Source organism: Stomoxys calcitrans, chromosome 4 (genome assembly GCF_963082655.1).
Source record: "Stomoxys calcitrans chromosome 4, idStoCalc2.1, whole genome shotgun sequence".
In the NCBI taxonomy this organism is placed as follows: domain Eukaryota; kingdom Metazoa; phylum Arthropoda; class Insecta; order Diptera; family Muscidae; genus Stomoxys; species Stomoxys calcitrans.
In genome coordinates this window covers 163662675-163682691 of record NC_081555.1, presented here as the reverse complement: position 1 = coordinate 163682691, position 20017 = coordinate 163662675, and the positions used below count along the sequence as shown (strand labels likewise).

Here is a 20017-nt window from a genome sequence, read left to right as displayed (position 1 = left end):
TCACCACATATAACCAAATCAAAAAAAACCCAACTTGCAAAAATCTATTAACACCTGGCCCAATTCCCGAAAAATAAATCCGACCAATCAACAAACAAACAAAAAAATATACGCAACATTCCAATCGACCAACTACAACAACAAAAATCATCCATTCAAAAAATTTGTTCGTACAGCCAATCAACACGTTCCAATTATAAGCCATATGCTGTTAATGTACAAAGATCAGCTACGCTGCCAGCAAATTCATCATTAAAACAGTGATTTTTATTTCATATATGATAAATTTATTATTATTATTATTTTTTACATATTACATTTAATGTTTTTTTTTTTATTTTTACTATTTTCCTTTAATATATATTTTTATTTAATTTAATGTTATTTCTTTTTTTACAAGTTATAAAAAAGTGATCTTTGCTTTACTAACTCATTGCTGTTTATATTATTTATGGCTAGTTAACTTTTTTTATATAATTGCTAACAGAAATTGTTTGTTACCGTTTTTGTTTTAATTTAATTAATTTGCTGCTCTTTCTTTGTTTCGCATCTCGAAGGTTTTTTTTTGGATTGCATATGAACTTTAAGGGAGATAATTTGGAATATCTGTAAAGGTTATGATAAGTTATCGAATGTGGTCAATATGGCATGACTCTTTTTTTGTTATCGATAAAAAAAAATTATCGGTTTCCATAAGTTTTCAATTGGAGTAAAGACCATTTGTATAGGCTTTCCGAAATGTGGTCAATATGCCAAAAACACTTATGACGTCTCGTTTTGATTTAAAAAAAGTTATTCTTATTATTATACTCGGTATTTTGTATTTATTTTTTCACATCAAAGACGTTTTCGAATAGGTATGACCTTCCAGGGAGATGATTTTGAATGTCTGTGAAGAAAGGTTATCGATAAGTTCGGGGAAGTCTATGCCTATAAAGTCCCTTTTTGTTATCGATTGTTAAAAAAATGATTTTTTTCGATTTCCATAAGTTTATTATGGGCTAGGCCACGACAATGTTCTGAATAGAATATTGATATCATGCGATAACAGATAATAAGAACCAATTAAACGTGATTTGCACCATATAGTACTAATCTCAATCCATCTAGTAGTACATTATCATCGATTCTTCACCATGGACAATATCCAATAATGAACTATCTTACTACCTTATATCCATCTCATATCCAGAGCTTGCAAAATGGCAGATGATTATTACAGAATAGCGCCCAAACTCAAAGGATCTCTGTGTTTCATGCTTTATAAGGGCAATTCTGTTTACTGCGCTCTTAAAGAACTTAAATTACTGTTGAGGTATTTACGATTTCCACCATGAAAGCTTATTTGTCCTTTTCTGCGGAAATTTCTTCCTCTCACAGTCTGATATCATGCTAAATACCAATACACAATAAACGATCCTAATATAGCCATAAACACCCAGTGATCTATTCTCGAACTTACACCCTACTTCAACACAACGAATTGCGACAATAGACCAGCCTCTTAACTATTTCTTTCAAAATTCTTTCCCCCAATTTAATTTCTGGTTAAGAATTACTTCTAGGTCTTTATCCCCCCCGGACAGTTGAAGTTCGACCTTGGACCGGTTCCCCAATCTTCTTCTGGTGTATAATTCCAGTTCCATCATGCATCGTCTAATAGCAACTTTACTTAAAGAAACCGTTAACACTGTTTCATCTCAATTAATCTTAGCTGGTGAAGTAACCATAAAAACTCACTTTTGATATCCCGTTCACACTTAAAAACAAATCGTTCAAATTGGTAAATATCTCTACGATACAGTTTTGTGAGCTCAAAACTCATCTTGGGTGAACAAATTTTCCATTATGCCATAAAAAAATTAACTGCTTCTTCATTGTCTAGTCCCATAGAACTTCGTACGTCCTAGTTGTTTCGAAATTTCCATCCATTCAATCCATCCATAAACATTTTGGTTTGGAATTTTCTTTAAAACCTTGGGGATGTGTTTTTAGCTATTTTGCTGCCACAACATTTTTTTGACTGCTATTTTTATGAAATAAGGTGTATTAGGTTAATGTGTTCCCTTTATTGATTTTTCTATAGTTACAGAAGAACCGCGTCCTACAGTCCCAGATCAGCTCAACAACAAAATAACCTTTTGGAAACAAAACCTAAAATATCCAGCATATTCTTGGAAACATTCTTTTAAAAGATAATAATAGAGGGTAATGTCTAAAGTCCACTTTCAAATGACTAATTTGGAAATTTGTTGATAAAACATAGACTAAACTTTGCTTTATCTGCAGATATCGACAAAAGCAGTCTTTCATAAAATTGATTCTTATTTTATTTTTCACATTCGAATTTTTTATTAATAGGACATGTATAATTGCAACTAACGAGTCTATATTCAGTTTAAATTTACCCTAAAATACTCATCCAAAATGTATTATAAACTTCAAACGTGCTTTCCGAATTTAAATCCTAATGAAATTTATTTTTATTAAAGGAAACTATGCCATAGTCGTTAATAAAGTACAGTTTTTCCGGATTGTAAACAGTTGTCTTCTCCATACTTTACAATTGGGTTGATCGGGCAATATCGAAAAATGTTGGAATTTTATGGAAAGTCAGGTCCTTTGTCTCCTCAGACTTGTTTGAGCTCGATTCATTCACAAAAATCATCGATGTCAGCTGATGTTATAAAGGAAAACTGCTGATTGCAAACATGTTTGTGGTTTAGAAGTTAACGTACAAGTTCGTTGGCTATGCACTTCATATGGTAGCAGGAGTATTTCCTGGGCTAGAACTCATTGGAACCATGACATAACTACCAGGTAGTGTACCGTAAACAACTGAGTTCAAATTTTTCTCGCGAAGTGCACCATCTGTCAACGTATTTTGTTTGTGTGTGTGTATTATAGTTAGGAACTATAACACACACAAACAACGAAAAAAGGCGCGAACTAGTAACAAACTCAAAATCAGAGTTGACAGATGGTGAACTCAATATTTTATTGTTGTTGGGTAACTGCCACTACCAGTAAATTAATATATCTTGATTGGTACTAAGATCTGTAGAGCTAAGAGGGGGGTTAACACTTTAAGGAAATTTCCTGGACATAACACTCTATGGATGTTACTTTCACAAGGGAATAAGGAATTCAGGTCCTTTCCCATTCAGAAACGTTCCCCTTTTCTTCACAGACAAAACAAATTTCACTCGAAAGATCTATGCAGATTAAGGGTTTTTTTTTATTAAATCTTAGTAAAAAGAAAATTTGTTTTGCTCATCTTCCAAAAAAAACTGCGTTCCAAATATCATTATCTTCCAATAAAAAAAAACAAACTTCCTATTTGTTACTTTCTATAATTTTGTGTTAATAAACATATTTCGGCTATAACAAAACAACTATTTAATTTATTGAATTACTATATAATATTTTTAACATTTATATAAAAAACAAACAGCTACCACTAAAACAAAAAGGAATAAAAAATGTGTACTTTAAACTTTACATCAAAACATGTTAATAACCAATCATTTTTCTTTATCTAACTTTCTTATTTATCTCTACTATTAATATGATCATATATAAAGAAACTATGGCTTTTTCTAGTAACATTATGATAAACAAAAAATATTAAAAAAAAAAACACATACATACACGCATACATTCGTATATAATTTTAATTTTATTATTAACTTAATATTAATTTTTTGTAATGTAATATTTTCCTGCTCCTCATTTAATTATTTTTTTATGAACTAAAACAAGTTTAATTTAATTTTAATTTTAAATATGCAAGTTTAAATATTCAAACTGTTTTTCTTTTATTTTTATTTTTCCAACATTTTTCTAGGCACTAAAGTGTAACTTAAATGTTAATGAAAAAAAGAAAACAAAAATCATATAAATATTAAAGCTTTTTGTTTATATTCTAATCAACCTTGTACCTTTCTTACTTCCTCTCTTCGCCTAGAACCTTGGTTTTCCTTTATTTATCTATATTCCTATAATCATTGTATTTGTTAAGCCATTGCCAAAACTCTTTAAAGAGAGCCAATATTAAAATGAAAAAAAAAAAAACATTAAAAATAAAAAAAGAATAAATATTTTGATATAAATATATTTAAAAATATTGCTTTATATTTAAAACATAAATAAAGCGTAATAATATGTTTTTTTTTAGAATTAGCTTGTATATTCCATTAAGTTTATTTAGAATTATATTTTCTTAAATGTTCTTCCCTTCTTTCTAACTTCCTTCCATCCAAACCCTTTACATCCAGGCAACTTTTTTTAAACGAAAACTGTTTAAATATCTAAAATTAAAAAAATGATATTACCTATTTGTTGAAGGATATCAAGAATGTTTTCAGAAAAGAAAGTCTGAATTTATTTAAAAAATTAAAAATGCGTATTTGGTCGTGGAAATGATGTGATCCTATATATCTCCTACTTTAGATAGTTAATAACGCACGCCTTTAAAGTTAATTGGCATATACTTGGCAAAAGACATTTCCATGGATACTATAAATAATAAGGACCCTTTATATTATAGACCAATTACAAGGCAGATCAATAGAAGGTAGTGTTTGCTGTTCCCAAAACCAAATGTTATACTCATCTGGGGTGTTTTAGGGATTATGTCACCTGCAGAAAACAAAAGTTTAAAGGCCCCATGAACATTAAGAATGTCAAAATGTGCCGATTAAAAATTACACAAATAGTAGAAAAAATAATGCAATAATAAAATTGACATCCTTTATGACAAGAATTGTCAAAAATCAAAAAAATTGGATGTCGGCTCATTGGTTTCCGAAACCTAGTTTAGTTGTTGTTGCAGTGTGTTGTACACTGAGGTGGCAGCCCTTGCTGATGAAAGACTCCATCGGGTCAATCCGATACATACAACCGGCTGCCATGTAATTCACCTTATTTAGTGAATCCTGTTAGAATTTGAGCATCCACCAAACAAGCTTCGAAACAATAACCCGACTTAAATTTTTTTATGAATTGTTGATAATACTGGCCACAAAGGCTGTCAACTGATTTCTTGTTTACATTCATTGTTTTTTACATTTTCTTCTATCCATCGACAAGATGGATGGATCCAAAATAGGTGCAAGTTACACATTTACTCATATGCCATAATTTCAAATGTCATCTCATCTATGGGGTTGTAACAATTGCTGTGTTTTATTTTAGTACTGGATAGACAAGCCGTAAAGGGCAAAATAAAACTCAATAAAAAAAATTTAACAATAGTAAAATCTATAAACAAAATTTGCAAAACATGCTTGGTCCTAGAAGTCAAATAAAATGTGTTAAGATATATGCAGGCAATTTTATAAATAATGGGTTTTTATTTCATTTTGTCATTCACAATAGAGTATTTCTGCGGTTGGCCACACTTATATGTGAAAAACATATCATGGCAATCCTAACGACAGATGTTCTACATAAGCCTGCACTGGTCATTTATCCAGAACTTCGTTGTCCTGGATAGATGTCATTTTCATACAAATTACATTGCACTGCACTATATAGTACTAATGGGTCAATTATGCATTGCTACTTAACTGCAGTCGCGTTGCTAGGAGATAAAACCTTGATATAAAAATTAGTAAAACGTTGGAAATTGTTGTCAAGTGCAGTTAATGTAAGTGTTTTGAACATTCAGCTACTAGGTTAGGTTAAGTAAGGGTGGCAGTCCTTTACAGACTCACTTAGACAATTTTAAGTCCATTGTGATACCACAGTAGCGAAACAATTAAAGATGGTCTCATTTGTACAACAACCACAAATCATATGGCACAATCCGCCATCTTGTCAACAAGCTGATCGACGTTTTGCCAACACACACAAAGAAATTATGAATTATGAATATTATTTTTATAGGCTGTACATTGATTTTAACAGACCACCGGACTGAAATGGGGGTCGTCTACGTCAATTCTTTGGTGGTGCATATAAAGACATAAACCCCATTTTTGGCTTGTAGATCATTTGGTAGGTTTTATTCAGGTTTGGTAGGATTTTTTTTTTAATTTTGGTACGAAATAATTTTCATGAGTGACAACACTGATCTTGACGTATTGTACGTCTTTGTCGTTATTACTTTGGCAACTCTACGCACAGAAACGAAAAATTACACTGCAGAGCTGCCACTTTCTGTACTCATAAGACTAGTCTTATGTACTTCAAATACGAATAGAGCGCGCTCAAATCGGCATGTATTCTCATTTGTATTGTAATTATTTTTTTATAGGCATGTGTCTACATGTATGTTCGGTGAAATAGAAGCTTTGTTTAATCGAAAATGTTTCGTATTTATTCCAAAATCAATGTGTAATATTAACTTTTTCGTATGTATCACATCATGTGTACAATTTTTATAGTTTTTGAAATTATGAAAGCACGCTTATTAATTGAGTGTGCACACGTTTCTGAAATGTTTTAAGAAAAACCAAGACAAATACTCTAAAACCATCGTAAATAATTATCATTATTTCGTTCGTTAAAATAAATACCAAATAATTTACGCTGGTAAGTTAACGATTTTCTATTTGTTAGCCCAACAGCTGATTTTAACGATGTCGATTATCGTTAAAAGTTAATACAGAATACCAAAATCGTTAAATTTTCTGCTACCGTTTTTTAATTAAACAATTTTTGTTAAAACTAAATAAGCTGTGAAAAACCGTTTACGTTTTCTTCTATTTGTAATATTTTAGCCATCAGCACATTTTGACAGTTTCAACGTTAATGGGAGCCTTCCTATAAAAAAACTTATAAAAAACTTTTTTTCAGCACCTATTGCAGAGTCAAGAGGATAGGAGCCACCATGGCTCAAAAACAAAATTTCTCACGCGAACAGCTGGTATCAGCCGGCCAGATTAAGACGTCAGATCTTTATTGAATTCTTTACTTTTTTCTCACACACGAGTTTTGAATATTTTTTTTTTGTAAATCATCTTGATGACAAGATTGCCATATGATTTGTGAATGCGTTATAAAAGAAAACATGAAAATTACCGTTACATGCTGAAAACAAAAAGTGGAAAGATCCACTAAAAATTGTGATTATCAAAATAGGCCGATTGAAAATGTCTTTAAATGTCACAAATCAGAGTAAACCCGAAGCAATAATAAGTGTACACAAAGAGAAATATTCTATTAGTGAATCCTGGAGTTCCAGCAAAATCGACACACATTAAAACTTTTTAACCAAAAGGGCGGTACGCATCTCAAACAAAATTTTTGTTTCCATAAAAAGTTTATTATAATATGTTCTAAGCGAAATTTTCGATTTCGATGCCGTTACCGAAAATTTTGATTGCAGGTACGCAACTCAAATGAAATTATCTTTGCGTAACAGGGTGACATAATAGCCATGGGAGATTTTTTTCTTGTAACTACGAAAGAAAATTTATATTTTGATGGCTTCCTGCAACATGAAATAAATTTATTTGTAAATAAAAACGGTTAATTTCAGCACATTTGTACTTTATTGGGTAAAAATGATTAAATCGGGCTACATAATAAGTCGATGTAGTATAAACAATTATTTTCCACTGAAAACATAATTGGCTGCAACGGAAAATTTCTTCCGAAAATTCCGAGCTTTACCTAGCAAATTCGATCTACGTAGCAAATTTGCCCTTGAAAATTCCTTCTACTACTACTTCTCTCGTATCAGTAAGTGCTGAACGATTGAAGGTAACTGTTTTTTATTGTCCAGTCTGAACGGCGTGTCGCAGAATGACACCACTAAGTAGAGAAGTTTTGCACAGCTGGTTACTTTACATATATCGCTAGAACTAGAAGGGAATACCCACATCTGATCACCCATATTATGTATATAAGTTGTAGTCGAATTTACGACTTCGACTGACCAAAATTTAAGTTCATATTTAGTCAGAATTAAGTTTAAAATCGAGGTATTTTTTTAAACTAGATAGTGTTTGCTTGCATAAATATTATTCTAAAAAAACAATGTGATTTTGTACATAATAACAATAATATGTGGATTGCGGATTGCAACTCAACTTCAGTTGAGTTGCCAACGGGCAAATATGTTATAGAAATGTAAATTTTTGCATTGAATTGTATACTTTTTTACAATTTGCTTAGCAGCTGAACTTTCAAAACATTGACATTGAATGAAACTGACAAAAGTTTCCATCTTTAAACTAATTTTTACTTCATGATTTTATATTCTGGCAACGCAATTATAGGTGAGTTGCCATCCATAATTGACCCCTAAAATATAAAGTCGAATTTTTGTCAGTCGTAGTCGAATATTTAAATTCGATATAGGTTATAAGGGCGAATATTTTCTGATGTTCTCGCTGGGATTTGATTCCAGGCGCTCAGTGTCAAAGGCGAACATAATAACCTCTGCTCTATAGTGGCCTCTATTGATCTACCTTGTGTTGAATCATGATATGCACATTATGCGTCCTTTAGATTGACACAAATAAATTTTTAAAGTTTAGATTTCATAATTTGATTTAAATACATAAAAAAATATATTAACATTTATTTTAAACAAATTTCCCTATTAATATGCAAGTTACACGGTACATCTTGATCACCCATACAAAACATGAATGCATCACATGCATACATGTTCATCAGTTATGGTAAGAATACCAATTTTCGATGATTGATTTTAACTGGATATATTGTTTAAACAGAAATGTGTAATACTTGCTTTACTGACATTTATTAATAGGAACTTTACGAAATATAGGTAGGAAGAGACAAAATGTAAAAAAACCCAAAATAAAATAAAATCGGTGGAATATAAAGTTAAATAAATCATCTACATATTATAATAACACATTTTCCATTATTGTATTATGTTTGAAAACATCTTTGAATATTTTTAAAATTTGCTCAATCCTCTGATTTCTTTCTGATACTTCCTTCAACTTTCCTCTTTAAAATAAGTGTTAGTAAAGAAACTAATAAAAAAAAATTAAAGAAACACTGCTATCATTACCTATTTTGCAACTAATAATTCCATTGCTTAAACTTATGTAAAATTAAATAAAATATATAAATTTTTATTTTTTATACAATATTTTAATATTTTTTAAATATTATTTAAGTATTACTTCTAAAGAAAAATAAAAATAATATATATTCTACAAAAACTTTGAATAGAAAGTAAATAAATTGAGAAGTTACTTTGTTTTTCCATTTCCATTTTCTGTTAATTTTAATTACTATATAGCTTTGTACATTTTTCTATTATTATTATTATAATTTTATTTTTTTCGGCTTAATTTATTTATCTTTTAGTTATTTATAATGTGTTTTTAAATGAAAAAAAGTTATTTTCTTTCCATTTTTATTTTTGATTTGAATTTTAGTTCTGTTTAATTTACCATTTTTTTTTATTTGACGTTCATTTTATACACTTTAAATAAAAAAAAATGTTTTTTTTTGTTTGTTTACTTTGCTCTTGTTTAATTTAATACATTGATGCTTATTATATTTTAATTTAAAACAAGAAATAAAAAAATAATTTTTACAAAAAAATTCTTTTGTTTGGCTTTGTTTTTATTTTGGTTAATTTTAGCTCGGCAAATTAAAGGCTATGAAAGAATGCAAATTCGATATTAAATTTAAAGCTTATATGCAACAGAATATTTTAATATTTTGATTTATTACGTTGCACATGCCCGCACATAATTTGCTTTAATTAAAAAAACGTTTCCTTAGCAACTCATGACTTAAAAATTTGAGTTATATATAAAATTTCGTTGAAAACTAAGATCCTCATATTTAATATTCAAAAATTATCCTAACTTGTTGGCCACTTTAAGCCAATTGTGATACTTTAATTGAATAGCTGAAAGTAGAGAACAGGAAGTTGCAGTCTCCTATCATAAACTGAGAGAAGATCAAATTGGGAAGGAAGGGTGTGTAGATACACTTGCATGTGTGTGCATCCACGGAGCAGGATTTGCCTGCTTTCACATTAATGTATGTGTGCGTGGTAAAATAAAGGGTGATTTTTAAGCGTATTTTTTTTTTTTAAACTACACTGAAAAAAAGTTCGCCCATAATTTAAGATTATTCCTTATTTGTAGGATTTTAGCAATGAAAACGAACCAAAACAAAAATAAATATGCTTTCTTTAAATTTATGCATACACAGGACATTCTTTATTTACTGCAAATACGAATATAAACATGTGTCTACATGTATGATCGATGAAATAAGAGCTTACCTTAAGCGAAAGAATAGCATATTTTAACCAAAATCCATTTTTGGTACGTATCACACAAATTTCAGAGTTGCCGCATTTGAAAAAAACATGAGAATACATTTCTTGTAATACCACCCTTACTGTTCTTGAATTTAAGATCGGAAGTGCTGCCATACTCTTCACATTAATGCTAAGCAACGACATAACATATGAAATGATAGTGTATATCATTTGCGCTTTTTGGATGCCAGATGTCGTTAGCACAAAACATACAATACATGAAGATACGGTATTTGAAAAAGGCGATTGTTGTATTCATTGGGATGGGATCACTAGCACATATCATATAAAAAGTACATGTATCCTATCACGTACGATTTATTTAATCGATAAATATATTTATTTAAGGGCACTCTGATGCAAAATTACACTTTAGTTATCGAATTATAGGAAAGTCGCAAAAAAAAGATTGGGTCTCTTTTGACCAACGACACCTATTGATCACTACATGTAACTAAAATATAACTGAAAGATGGGGCCCATTTTTATTAACGACATCCGACATCCAAAAAGCTCAAATGATATACACTATCTTTTTGATGTGATGGTTATGACTCAAACCTCTACCTAAAAGACTATAATTTAATTTAAGAAGTTCTTAGAGGCAGATAATTCGGTTCTTGACTACATTTTGGAGGTATCGGTGAATATTGAAGTCTTAACGTATCCAAAATTAATTTGGAATGGTGATCACAATGGGCTTCATATTCGGAGTAGGAAAACAGAAGGAGAATATATTTTTATACAAAAATCTGTTAAAATTTTATATTCGTAGAAATTTTAGTCCGATTTTTTAAATGATAATTTTTGCTAAAAAACATTTTTTCCAAACATTTGTTGAAATTGTAATGTTACCTATGTTTTCACCACATACAAATTGATTTGCGCTCTTAAAAAATATTTTTTTATATACTGCTTTTTTTCAAAAATTTTTTTGCCTGTTTTAAACATTAAACTGCTTTGTTTATTTTTTTTCTTCGCTATATTAGCCCAATGCTTGAGTTATGTTATTCCTGGCTTTCGTTTTTTTTTTGGTAAACTATAGTATTTTCTAGGGGTTTTTTTAAATTTTGTTTTTATTTGTTTTCCCTTGCAGTCGTTTAAAATATTTACAACAACAATTGTCTTTGACAAAATCATAGCAAACCACAACATTCGTCATCATTCTCTTCACAGTTCTCGCAGCGTTTAAGTAATCGTTTGCTCAACAGTTTTATTCGGCGCTTTAGAGCCAAAAGAGCCTCAGATTAAATAATTATTATTAAGATAAAAAATATATAAAAAACAAATGAAAGTAAAAGAACAAATACTACACACTTACCTTAATATAAAATCCGACGAATTTAATTGTAGTTTGTTTTTTTTTTTTTTTTTAAATGAATTAATTGATATTGATTTGCGAATAAGCGATTAATAGCGTTTTGCATTTAACTGTGTTGTATCTAAGAGTTCAATAGAACCAAACATAGATTTCAAAATTGGTTAAGAAAAAAAAATCCCTAAAGGAAACTATCCTTCAAATATGAACACCAGAGTGTCCAAAAAAAAAAAAAAGTATTTTTTTTTTATAAAACACATACCCACCATTTTGTTCTTTTGATACCATTAAGCAAAATACGAAATATTAAGGCTATCGTTTTACGATTATTCGCGCCAACATGACGTACAAAGGTGAATGTAGCGTTTTTTAAGGAATCCATTTGATTATTTTAGATTCTACCATGAAGTTGGTAAACTAAGTACACATTCATATAAAATGTACTGGCCGAGCCCGGCCCGCTCCGTTGCGCCTTCATTTACACCACGCGAAAAATATGTTACTTATTCTAACTCTAAAATGTTGACATTTTTATTGATCAGATTTTTTTTTTCCAAAATTCATTTGAGTATCATGTAGCTATGATCGAGTTAAATTGACATTTGGACGACTTTTTGGAAATGGGGTGACCTCCAATTAAGTTAACCTAATTTTTTGTCATATGCGTAGTCTACTCCAGGATACCTTCCAATGATATCGACGTGCAATATGTCTATTTGGGGGAGTTAAGGTTGGGCGACCTTTTGGCTACTAGAATCAAAATTTTTATGCCATATTCGACTTCTACTCTCCAATACTTTTAATTTGGTACCCATTCTGTCCCTATCGGTCCACTTTTGATTTTGGGTGGTATTTTTGGGGTAACGGGGGAGGGTCCGTTTACCTTCCGTTATCAAAAAATTATAAAGCGCTGACCATATTCGTAATCTACTCCCGAATACCTTTCATTTGAGTCCCTTATTGTCATGATCGCCCAATAAGTCTATTATATGGAGTTTTGGAGTTGGTGCGGCCCCCCAGTTATTTGCAGCCAATTTTTAATATGAAATTCGTAGTCTACTCCTGAATACCTTTCATTTGCGTCCCATATTGTCCCGATCCGTCCACTTTTAGTTTTAGGTAGTACTTTTGGGGTAAGAGATAGGGTCCGCCCACCTTCCCATATAAAAAAATTATAAAGCCTAATGTTCCTTGCGGACCACTCGACACAATCTGTGAAAATTTCAAGTCGATTTCAATCGATTCAGCCGTTTTGAGTCTATAAGGAACAAACAAACGTACATACCCACAAATAAACAAACAAACATAAATTAATTTGTATACCCTCCACCAACAATTGTGCCAAGTATATCAGTCCATAATCTGATATAGCCGCCATATAAATCGATCTCCTAATGAGTTGAGCTGCTTGACCTTCTAGAGGACGCAATTCTTATCCGATATGGCTGGAATTTTGCACGTGGTATTTTAGTATAACTTATAACAATTGTGCTAAGTATGGTTCAAATCTGTTCATAGCTTCCATATAAACAGATGTCCCGATTAGACTTCTTGCGCTTCTAGAGGACGCAATTCGTATCCGATTTGGCTGAAATTTGCACATATCGTTTTAGTACGACTTCCACCAACTGTGCTAAGTGTGGTCTAAATCAGTCCATATCCTGATATCATATAAAACGTTCTGCTGATATGACTTCTTGAGACCTAGATGGTGCAATTCGTATCCAATTTTGCCGAAATTTTGAATATGTCGTTTTGGTATGACTTCCAATAACTGTGTCAAGTATGATCTAAATCGGTTCATAACCGGATAAAGCTGCCGTATAAACCGATCTCCCAATTTGATTTTCTGACTCTCTTGAGGGTGCAATTATTATTCAATTTGCCTGAAATTTGCGAGGTAATATTCTTCTATGATTTGTACGACATGACAAGTACGGTCGATATCGGTCAAATTCATATAGCTCATAAATAAAGGGTGATTTTTTAAGGGTTATAGGAAAGTTATTTACCAAAAAAAAAAAAAAATCACATAAAATTCAGAAAAATGAATGAAATCTTTATTTGAATTGAACTCAATGTATTTTAATGTTTGAAGATTATTTCATGCAAATGTTGACCATGACTGCTCCTCAAATGTTAACCATGACTGCTCCTTTCCAACATTTTAGCCGGTATCTCACGAATAAATGCTGCGATGTTGTATTCCAATGTACCAATTGAAGCAAGCTTGTCTGTAAAGACATGAGTTTTAACATTGCCCCACATAAAATAGTCTAAAGGCCTTAAATCCCACGATATAGACCGCCAATTGACCGGTCCCGAATGTGAAATAAAATGTTCATCGAACTTGCCTTGATAATAAAATTCAATAATTTGCAAGCGTTTTTCGTTTGTAAGACGATTCATGGTTTAATTACAACCAAACTGAAAATATTTGACCGTGTAACAAAACACGATACGTGAGTGAGCTGTTTCAACCAGTGTTGCCAAAAGATGCAAATGCAAATTTTGCCCATGAACATTCCACTAAGGAACAAGGGCAAACTTCTCACATATCAATGAGTGCTGTCCGATTCAAGTTTAAGCTCAATGATAAGGGACCTTCTTTTTATTGCCTCTTTGGAGAGAAGTTTTACATGGCATAATACCTCATAAATGTTGCCAGCATTAGGAGGGGAAAACCACCGCTGAATATTTTTTTGATGGTCTCACCAGGATTCGAACCCAGGCGTTCAACGTCATAGGCGGACATGATAACCTCTGCGCTACGGTGGCCTATAATAATGGTGGTGGTGGTTATAATAATAAAATTTAAAATTTACAAAATTAAATCGAACCAGCTATTGATCGCTTAATCGTACTATCATAACTTAAAATATTTTCTTAAAGAGATTTATTATACTACATAGAATATTTATATTATGTTATTTATTTTTAACAGAAAAAACAAAGTATAAGTTACTATAACGAATTGTTTGCTTAAGTTACATTCCTATTTCACTAATTGAAATATTTTGTTTTGTTTTTTTTACGAACAATGTTTACAAAAAGTTACAAAACGACAAAAAATTCTGTTTGTATAATTCAAAGCATTTATTAGAAAATACAGAGAACAAATGTTAATATCGCACACAGCAAAAAAAAGGAAGAAAATTCAAAAGAAAATTGGTTGCCAAGGTTTATTTAAAAAAAAAAATTACAACATTTTTAATAAAAGAAAGTTGAAATCAAAAAAAAAAAAATATATATAATATTTTATAGACATATGGCTCTCTATTTAATCATATTCAAAATTAAAATTTTAATTGAATTTTCTCTTAAACTTAGAATGTGTTCATAAAACATTAATTGAAATTTTTCTATAAACAAATTTTTTATAAACCAATTTTTTAGCGATAATTTAGAAATCCCTCAAAAAAGGCACTCTGCTTTAGTTTAAGCAAATAATTTCATATTAAAGCAATAACAGCAGCTACCAACAACATATAATCAAACATTGATAAGACTTTAGCATATGAAGTAATACGAGGTGCCTTGTATATAGATGTGTATTTTTTTAATAATTGATCATCAAAAAAAAACATAAAATAAAAATTAAACAAAAAATTTTTATAAACATTTACTCAATTTGAGAGTAGTAGCATGCGACAAAATTGTTTTTCAAATTATAAAAATATTTTTAGAATAAACTTACATACAATATATAACAACATTAAAAAATTTACAAAAACTTTTCGATACATATTAAACAACATATTCGATACATATTGAAATGTCATATCTTAAACATATAACTACATATATACCAACATATTTATCTCGAAAGTGGTCATGATGCCAAAAGTTGAAAATTGAAAGAAATAACAATAATAAGAATCATAATAATTAAAACAATATTAAATAAAATTTCATATTAGAACGGAAAATGAACCGAAAAAAATAAAGAAATAATAAAACTGTGAAAAAATATACTTTTTAAAACAATATTAAGTAAAATTTAAAAGAAAGTGAAAAAACAATAGTTAATAAATTAAAAAAAAAATCAAAATGAATTAAAAAAAGACTATTTTTATAGTTACACATTTAAAACATAGAAAATAATAAAATTTTAAATAATAATAAATTTGAAACAATTAAAAATTCCAAAATTCCTCTTTCATTAAACTGTCATATCTTATATTATGCAACATGAAGATGTGTATCATATCAAAATTAAAACAGAAATACAAAATACAGAAAAACTTTGTAGTTTTGGTAATTTTACAAATATATTGAATGCATAAAAATATTTTCCATTACCAAAAGAATATGGCTTTTTTCATTACTCTGTAAATACGGGAAGGTATATTGGGAAGGTAAGTACATTTTGTTTTTTTTTTTTGTAATATGATAAAAAAAAGTTCAGAAAAAGCAATAATTTCGTCATAGCTGAACTTTGCATATCCGCCACCATGGATATATGGATGACACATATAAATTTCATCTTTAAGACAAACATTTTAGTTCCGATATATAAAGGGTGATTTTTTTGAGGTTAGGATTTTCATGCATTAGTATTTGACAGATCACGTGGGATTTCAGACATGGTGTCAAAGAGAAAGATGCTCAGTATGCTTTGACATTTCATCATGAATAGACTTACTAACGAGCAACGCTTGCAAATCATTGAATTTTATTACCAAAATCAGTGTTCGGTTCGAAATGTGTTCATTCACCGTAACGTTGCGTCCAACAGCATCTTTGAAAAAATACGGTCCAATGATTCCACCAGCGTACAAACCACACCAAACAGTGCATTTTTCGGGATGCATGGGCAGTTCTTGAACGGCTTCTGGTTGCTCTTCACTCCAAATGCGGCAATTTTGCTTATTTACGTAGCCATTCAACCAGAAATGAGCCTCATCGCTGAACGGTGAATGAACACATTTCGAACCGAACACTGATTTTGGTAATAAAATTCAATGATTTGCAAGCGTTGCTCGTTAGTAAGTCTATTCATGATGAAATGTCAAAGCATACTGAGCATCTTTCTCTTTGACACCATGTCTGAAATCCCACGTGATCTGTCAAATACTAATGCATGAAAATCCTAACCTCAAAAAAATCACCCTTTACAATGTTGATCTTTTTCAATGTTGAACGTTTTGAACAAAGGGATATTATTAGCGCTCTAGAATTGATAAAGTCAATGCCATTGGTCCTGATGGTATTGACCCGGAAAATATCAGGATATATTGCAAATAATTCGCTGCTAACAGATTTTCAATCTGGTTTCCGGCCAAAGCACAGTTGCACTTTTGAAAGTTGTTGAAGATGTAAGGCGATAAAAGTTACTTTTCTTGTTCTTTTAGATCATTCGAAGGCATTTGATTCCGTTAATCCCAATATACTTCGCCTTAAATTGAAATATTTATTTAAATTTTCTGAAAGAACAACGGATCTTATATTTTCCCATCTTACGAATAGAAGCCAATCGGTATGTGTTGATAGCCGATGTTCTAGTATTGGGTCCACTCCTTTTTTTCCTTATATAGCCATGACCTTCCTGGACAGTTGCGGAACTGTGGTATTCATATGTATGCCGAAGACGTACAGCTGTATATGAGCTCTTCGCCGTAGAGCCTGATCGATGGCGTACTTCGCCTTTATAGTGATTTGGATAGGATAAACAAATGGATAAACGCCAACGGAATACTTTTAAACCCAACAAAGTCAAAGTGCCTTGTGATTGGTAGGAATCGGGTGACAATGCCGCCCAATCTTGATGTGGCAAGTGCTCGAGCCCCAATTAAGATTGTTTCATCTGCAAGAAACCTTGGGTTGGAGTTTGATGACAGACTTTCATGGAGAACCATGTCAGTACGACAGAGGGCAGGACCTATGGCGTTTTACGAAACTTATATGTGAGTCGACAGTACACCCCTTTGTCCATAAGAATGCTTTTGGCTACGACATGTATTCTGCTGAAACTATTATACTCTTGCGAAGTTTTTTACGGTTGTGATGTAACTCATAGGAGTAAATTACACGTAGCGATGTCGTAAGATACATTTTTATTTTGCGTAGAAGAGACCGGGTATCTGACAAGTACATGGTGTCTTATTTAACTCGTTTCTTAAGACAAGCTCTTTGCAAATGATCCACAAGATTATATATACCAATGAACCGTCATATCTGGCTTCTGTATTGCGTTTTGCCACCTCTACAAGAGGTAAACAAACAATACAAATACGTCATCAATATCGTGTATCTGAATAACAGTTCTTTGTTAAGACCATACGTCTCTGGAATAATCTTCCCAATAGTATTCAAAATATAAGTAATGAACGGCATTTCAAATCTTCGATTTACGATCATTTTTATTAATTATTGGTTTTGTCTTTTTTATTATTATTTATTTATTTTATCAGTAACTTTGATTAAATTGTTAAATTTTCTTTTTCTGATTTTTTAAAATTATTTTACCTTTTTTTATTTATATATTGTATCATTATTGTTCTATTTAAATGAAAACTTTTAATAGAACAAATTACCAAACTATCACATTACCAACCCATGCTTTATATAAGACATTGTCTTTTGTATTGGGTTTGATCGCGTTAAAATACAAATACAATACAATATAAATACAATACAATACTAATACAATACAATACAAATACAATACAATACAAATACAATACAATGCAATACAATACAATACAAATACAATATTGGACAATGTTGAACATGGGTTTGAAACACTGTAAAACACTGTTCCAACTTTTATCCAAATGGGTAATAAATGCGCCTTTTATGCATTCCAGGCCAGAGTCAGAGGATTGGCCAGATAATGTATATTCAATTATGCAGCAATTGAAAAAAACGCCTATCAACAACACTTTCATGGACGTCCTCTGTAAAAGTTACGGATACATTCAAGAAAAACTCGCTTCTACATCAACCAAACGTCTGAGAAGAATTGTTAGGAACATTCCGGCCCCAACTTCTTAATTAGGGTTTACAAAGGATGAAACCATTGCAGCTTGAATTCAGCCGAGATTCGTATATTACTTTACTTTGCTTTAATTGAACATTGCTGAAAAATTATTCCTCTAGCAGAACGTAGCATTGATGCCCAAGCGCCTTCATATTCTGTGCTTCTTCTCCAATCTCTGATACCCAGTTGCCAGATCTCGCTTTCCACTTGGTCACTCCATCGGAGTTTTAGTCTTCCATTTTTGGGTTTTCTATTACAGACGTCTTCAAAAGATTTCTTTGCTGGAGCTTCTTCATCCATTCTGACAACATGACCTAGCCAACGCAAACGTTGAATTTTGATGTGTTTAATAATGCTATCGTCGTCATGCAGGTGATACAACTTGTGGTTCATACGACTTCTATATTCTCCATATTTTTCCATATATTTAACGAAGCATTTTTCTCTCAAACACTCCACCTCATCTGCTTTCCCAAGTACCCATGCCTCGGAGCCATACAACAGCATGGAAAGTATCAGTGTCCTGTATAGTGTAATTTCGTCTGTCGAGAGGTGGCTTTGCTCCTCAACTGCTTGCTCAAACCAAAGTAGCATCTGTTAGCCAATATTATCGCTCGTTTTATTTTAAAACTGGTGTCATTTGTTGTCACGTTGCTGACTATGGTTGGTAAATTATAGTTCTCAACTTTCTTAATTTTTTTTATTTGGTCGGGTTTACAGGGCATTGTAGGAGTTGATATTGTACACTTTGCCATATTCATTTTCGATTTGGAAAAACCACAGTGGGATGTGAAGATGATAGGATGAAAATTACGATCAGTACTTCGATTTGAGGAAATTTTGGCACAGATACTTTTTATTGATGTAGGTCATTGGGGATTGCAAGTGTGCCATATCGGTTCAGATTTGGATATAGCCCCCATATAAACTTATCTCTCGATTTGACTTCTTGAGTCTCTAGAAGCCGCAATTATTGTCCGATTGAGCTGAAATCTTGCACGTAGTGTTCTGTTACGGCTCCCAATAATTTATTAGTTATGGTCCGAATCGGTCTAGAACCTAATATAGCTCCCATATAAATGGATCTCCCGTTTTTGACTTTTTGAGCACCTAGAAGCCGAAATATTTTCCCCGATTGAGCTTAAATTTTGCACGTAGTATTCTCTTATTACTCGCAACAATCGTGCTAAGTAAGGTTCTAATCGGTCTATAACTTGATATAGTTCCAATACGAGGGAACTATGCAATCTGCCAACTGACAGCATTATCTTAAAGCTTGACATTTTTGAGGTTACACGTACTCAGAACGTTTTGATATAAGAGCGCTAGTAACGTAAAAGATTCATCTCGCCCAAGGTTAGGTTAGGTAAGAGTGGCAGTCCTTTACAGATTCACTTAGACAATTTTAAGTCCATTGTGATACCACAGCGACAGACCAAGGCTT

At 31.4% G+C, this 20017-nt stretch overlaps 1 protein-coding gene across 8 annotated transcripts in view; it reads left to right on the top strand.

Annotated features, from left to right (window-relative positions):
- LOC106087157 (rho-associated protein kinase 1) overlaps nucleotides 1–15562 on the top strand; it is a 67250-nt gene extending 51688 nt beyond the window's left edge. For 4 of the 8 annotated variants that reach the window (XM_013252136.2, XM_013252117.2, XM_013252141.2 and 1 more), the window contains one exon: nucleotides 2087–3104. In XM_013252136.2, coding sequence (XP_013107590.2) covers nucleotides 2087–2192 — 106 coding nt within the window. In that variant the 3' untranslated portion in view covers nucleotides 2193–3104. The other 4 variants (XM_013252149.2, XM_013252127.2, XM_013252157.2 and 1 more) reach the window with 3 other exon arrangements.
- The last annotated feature ends 4455 nt before the right edge of the window (nucleotides 15563–20017 follow it).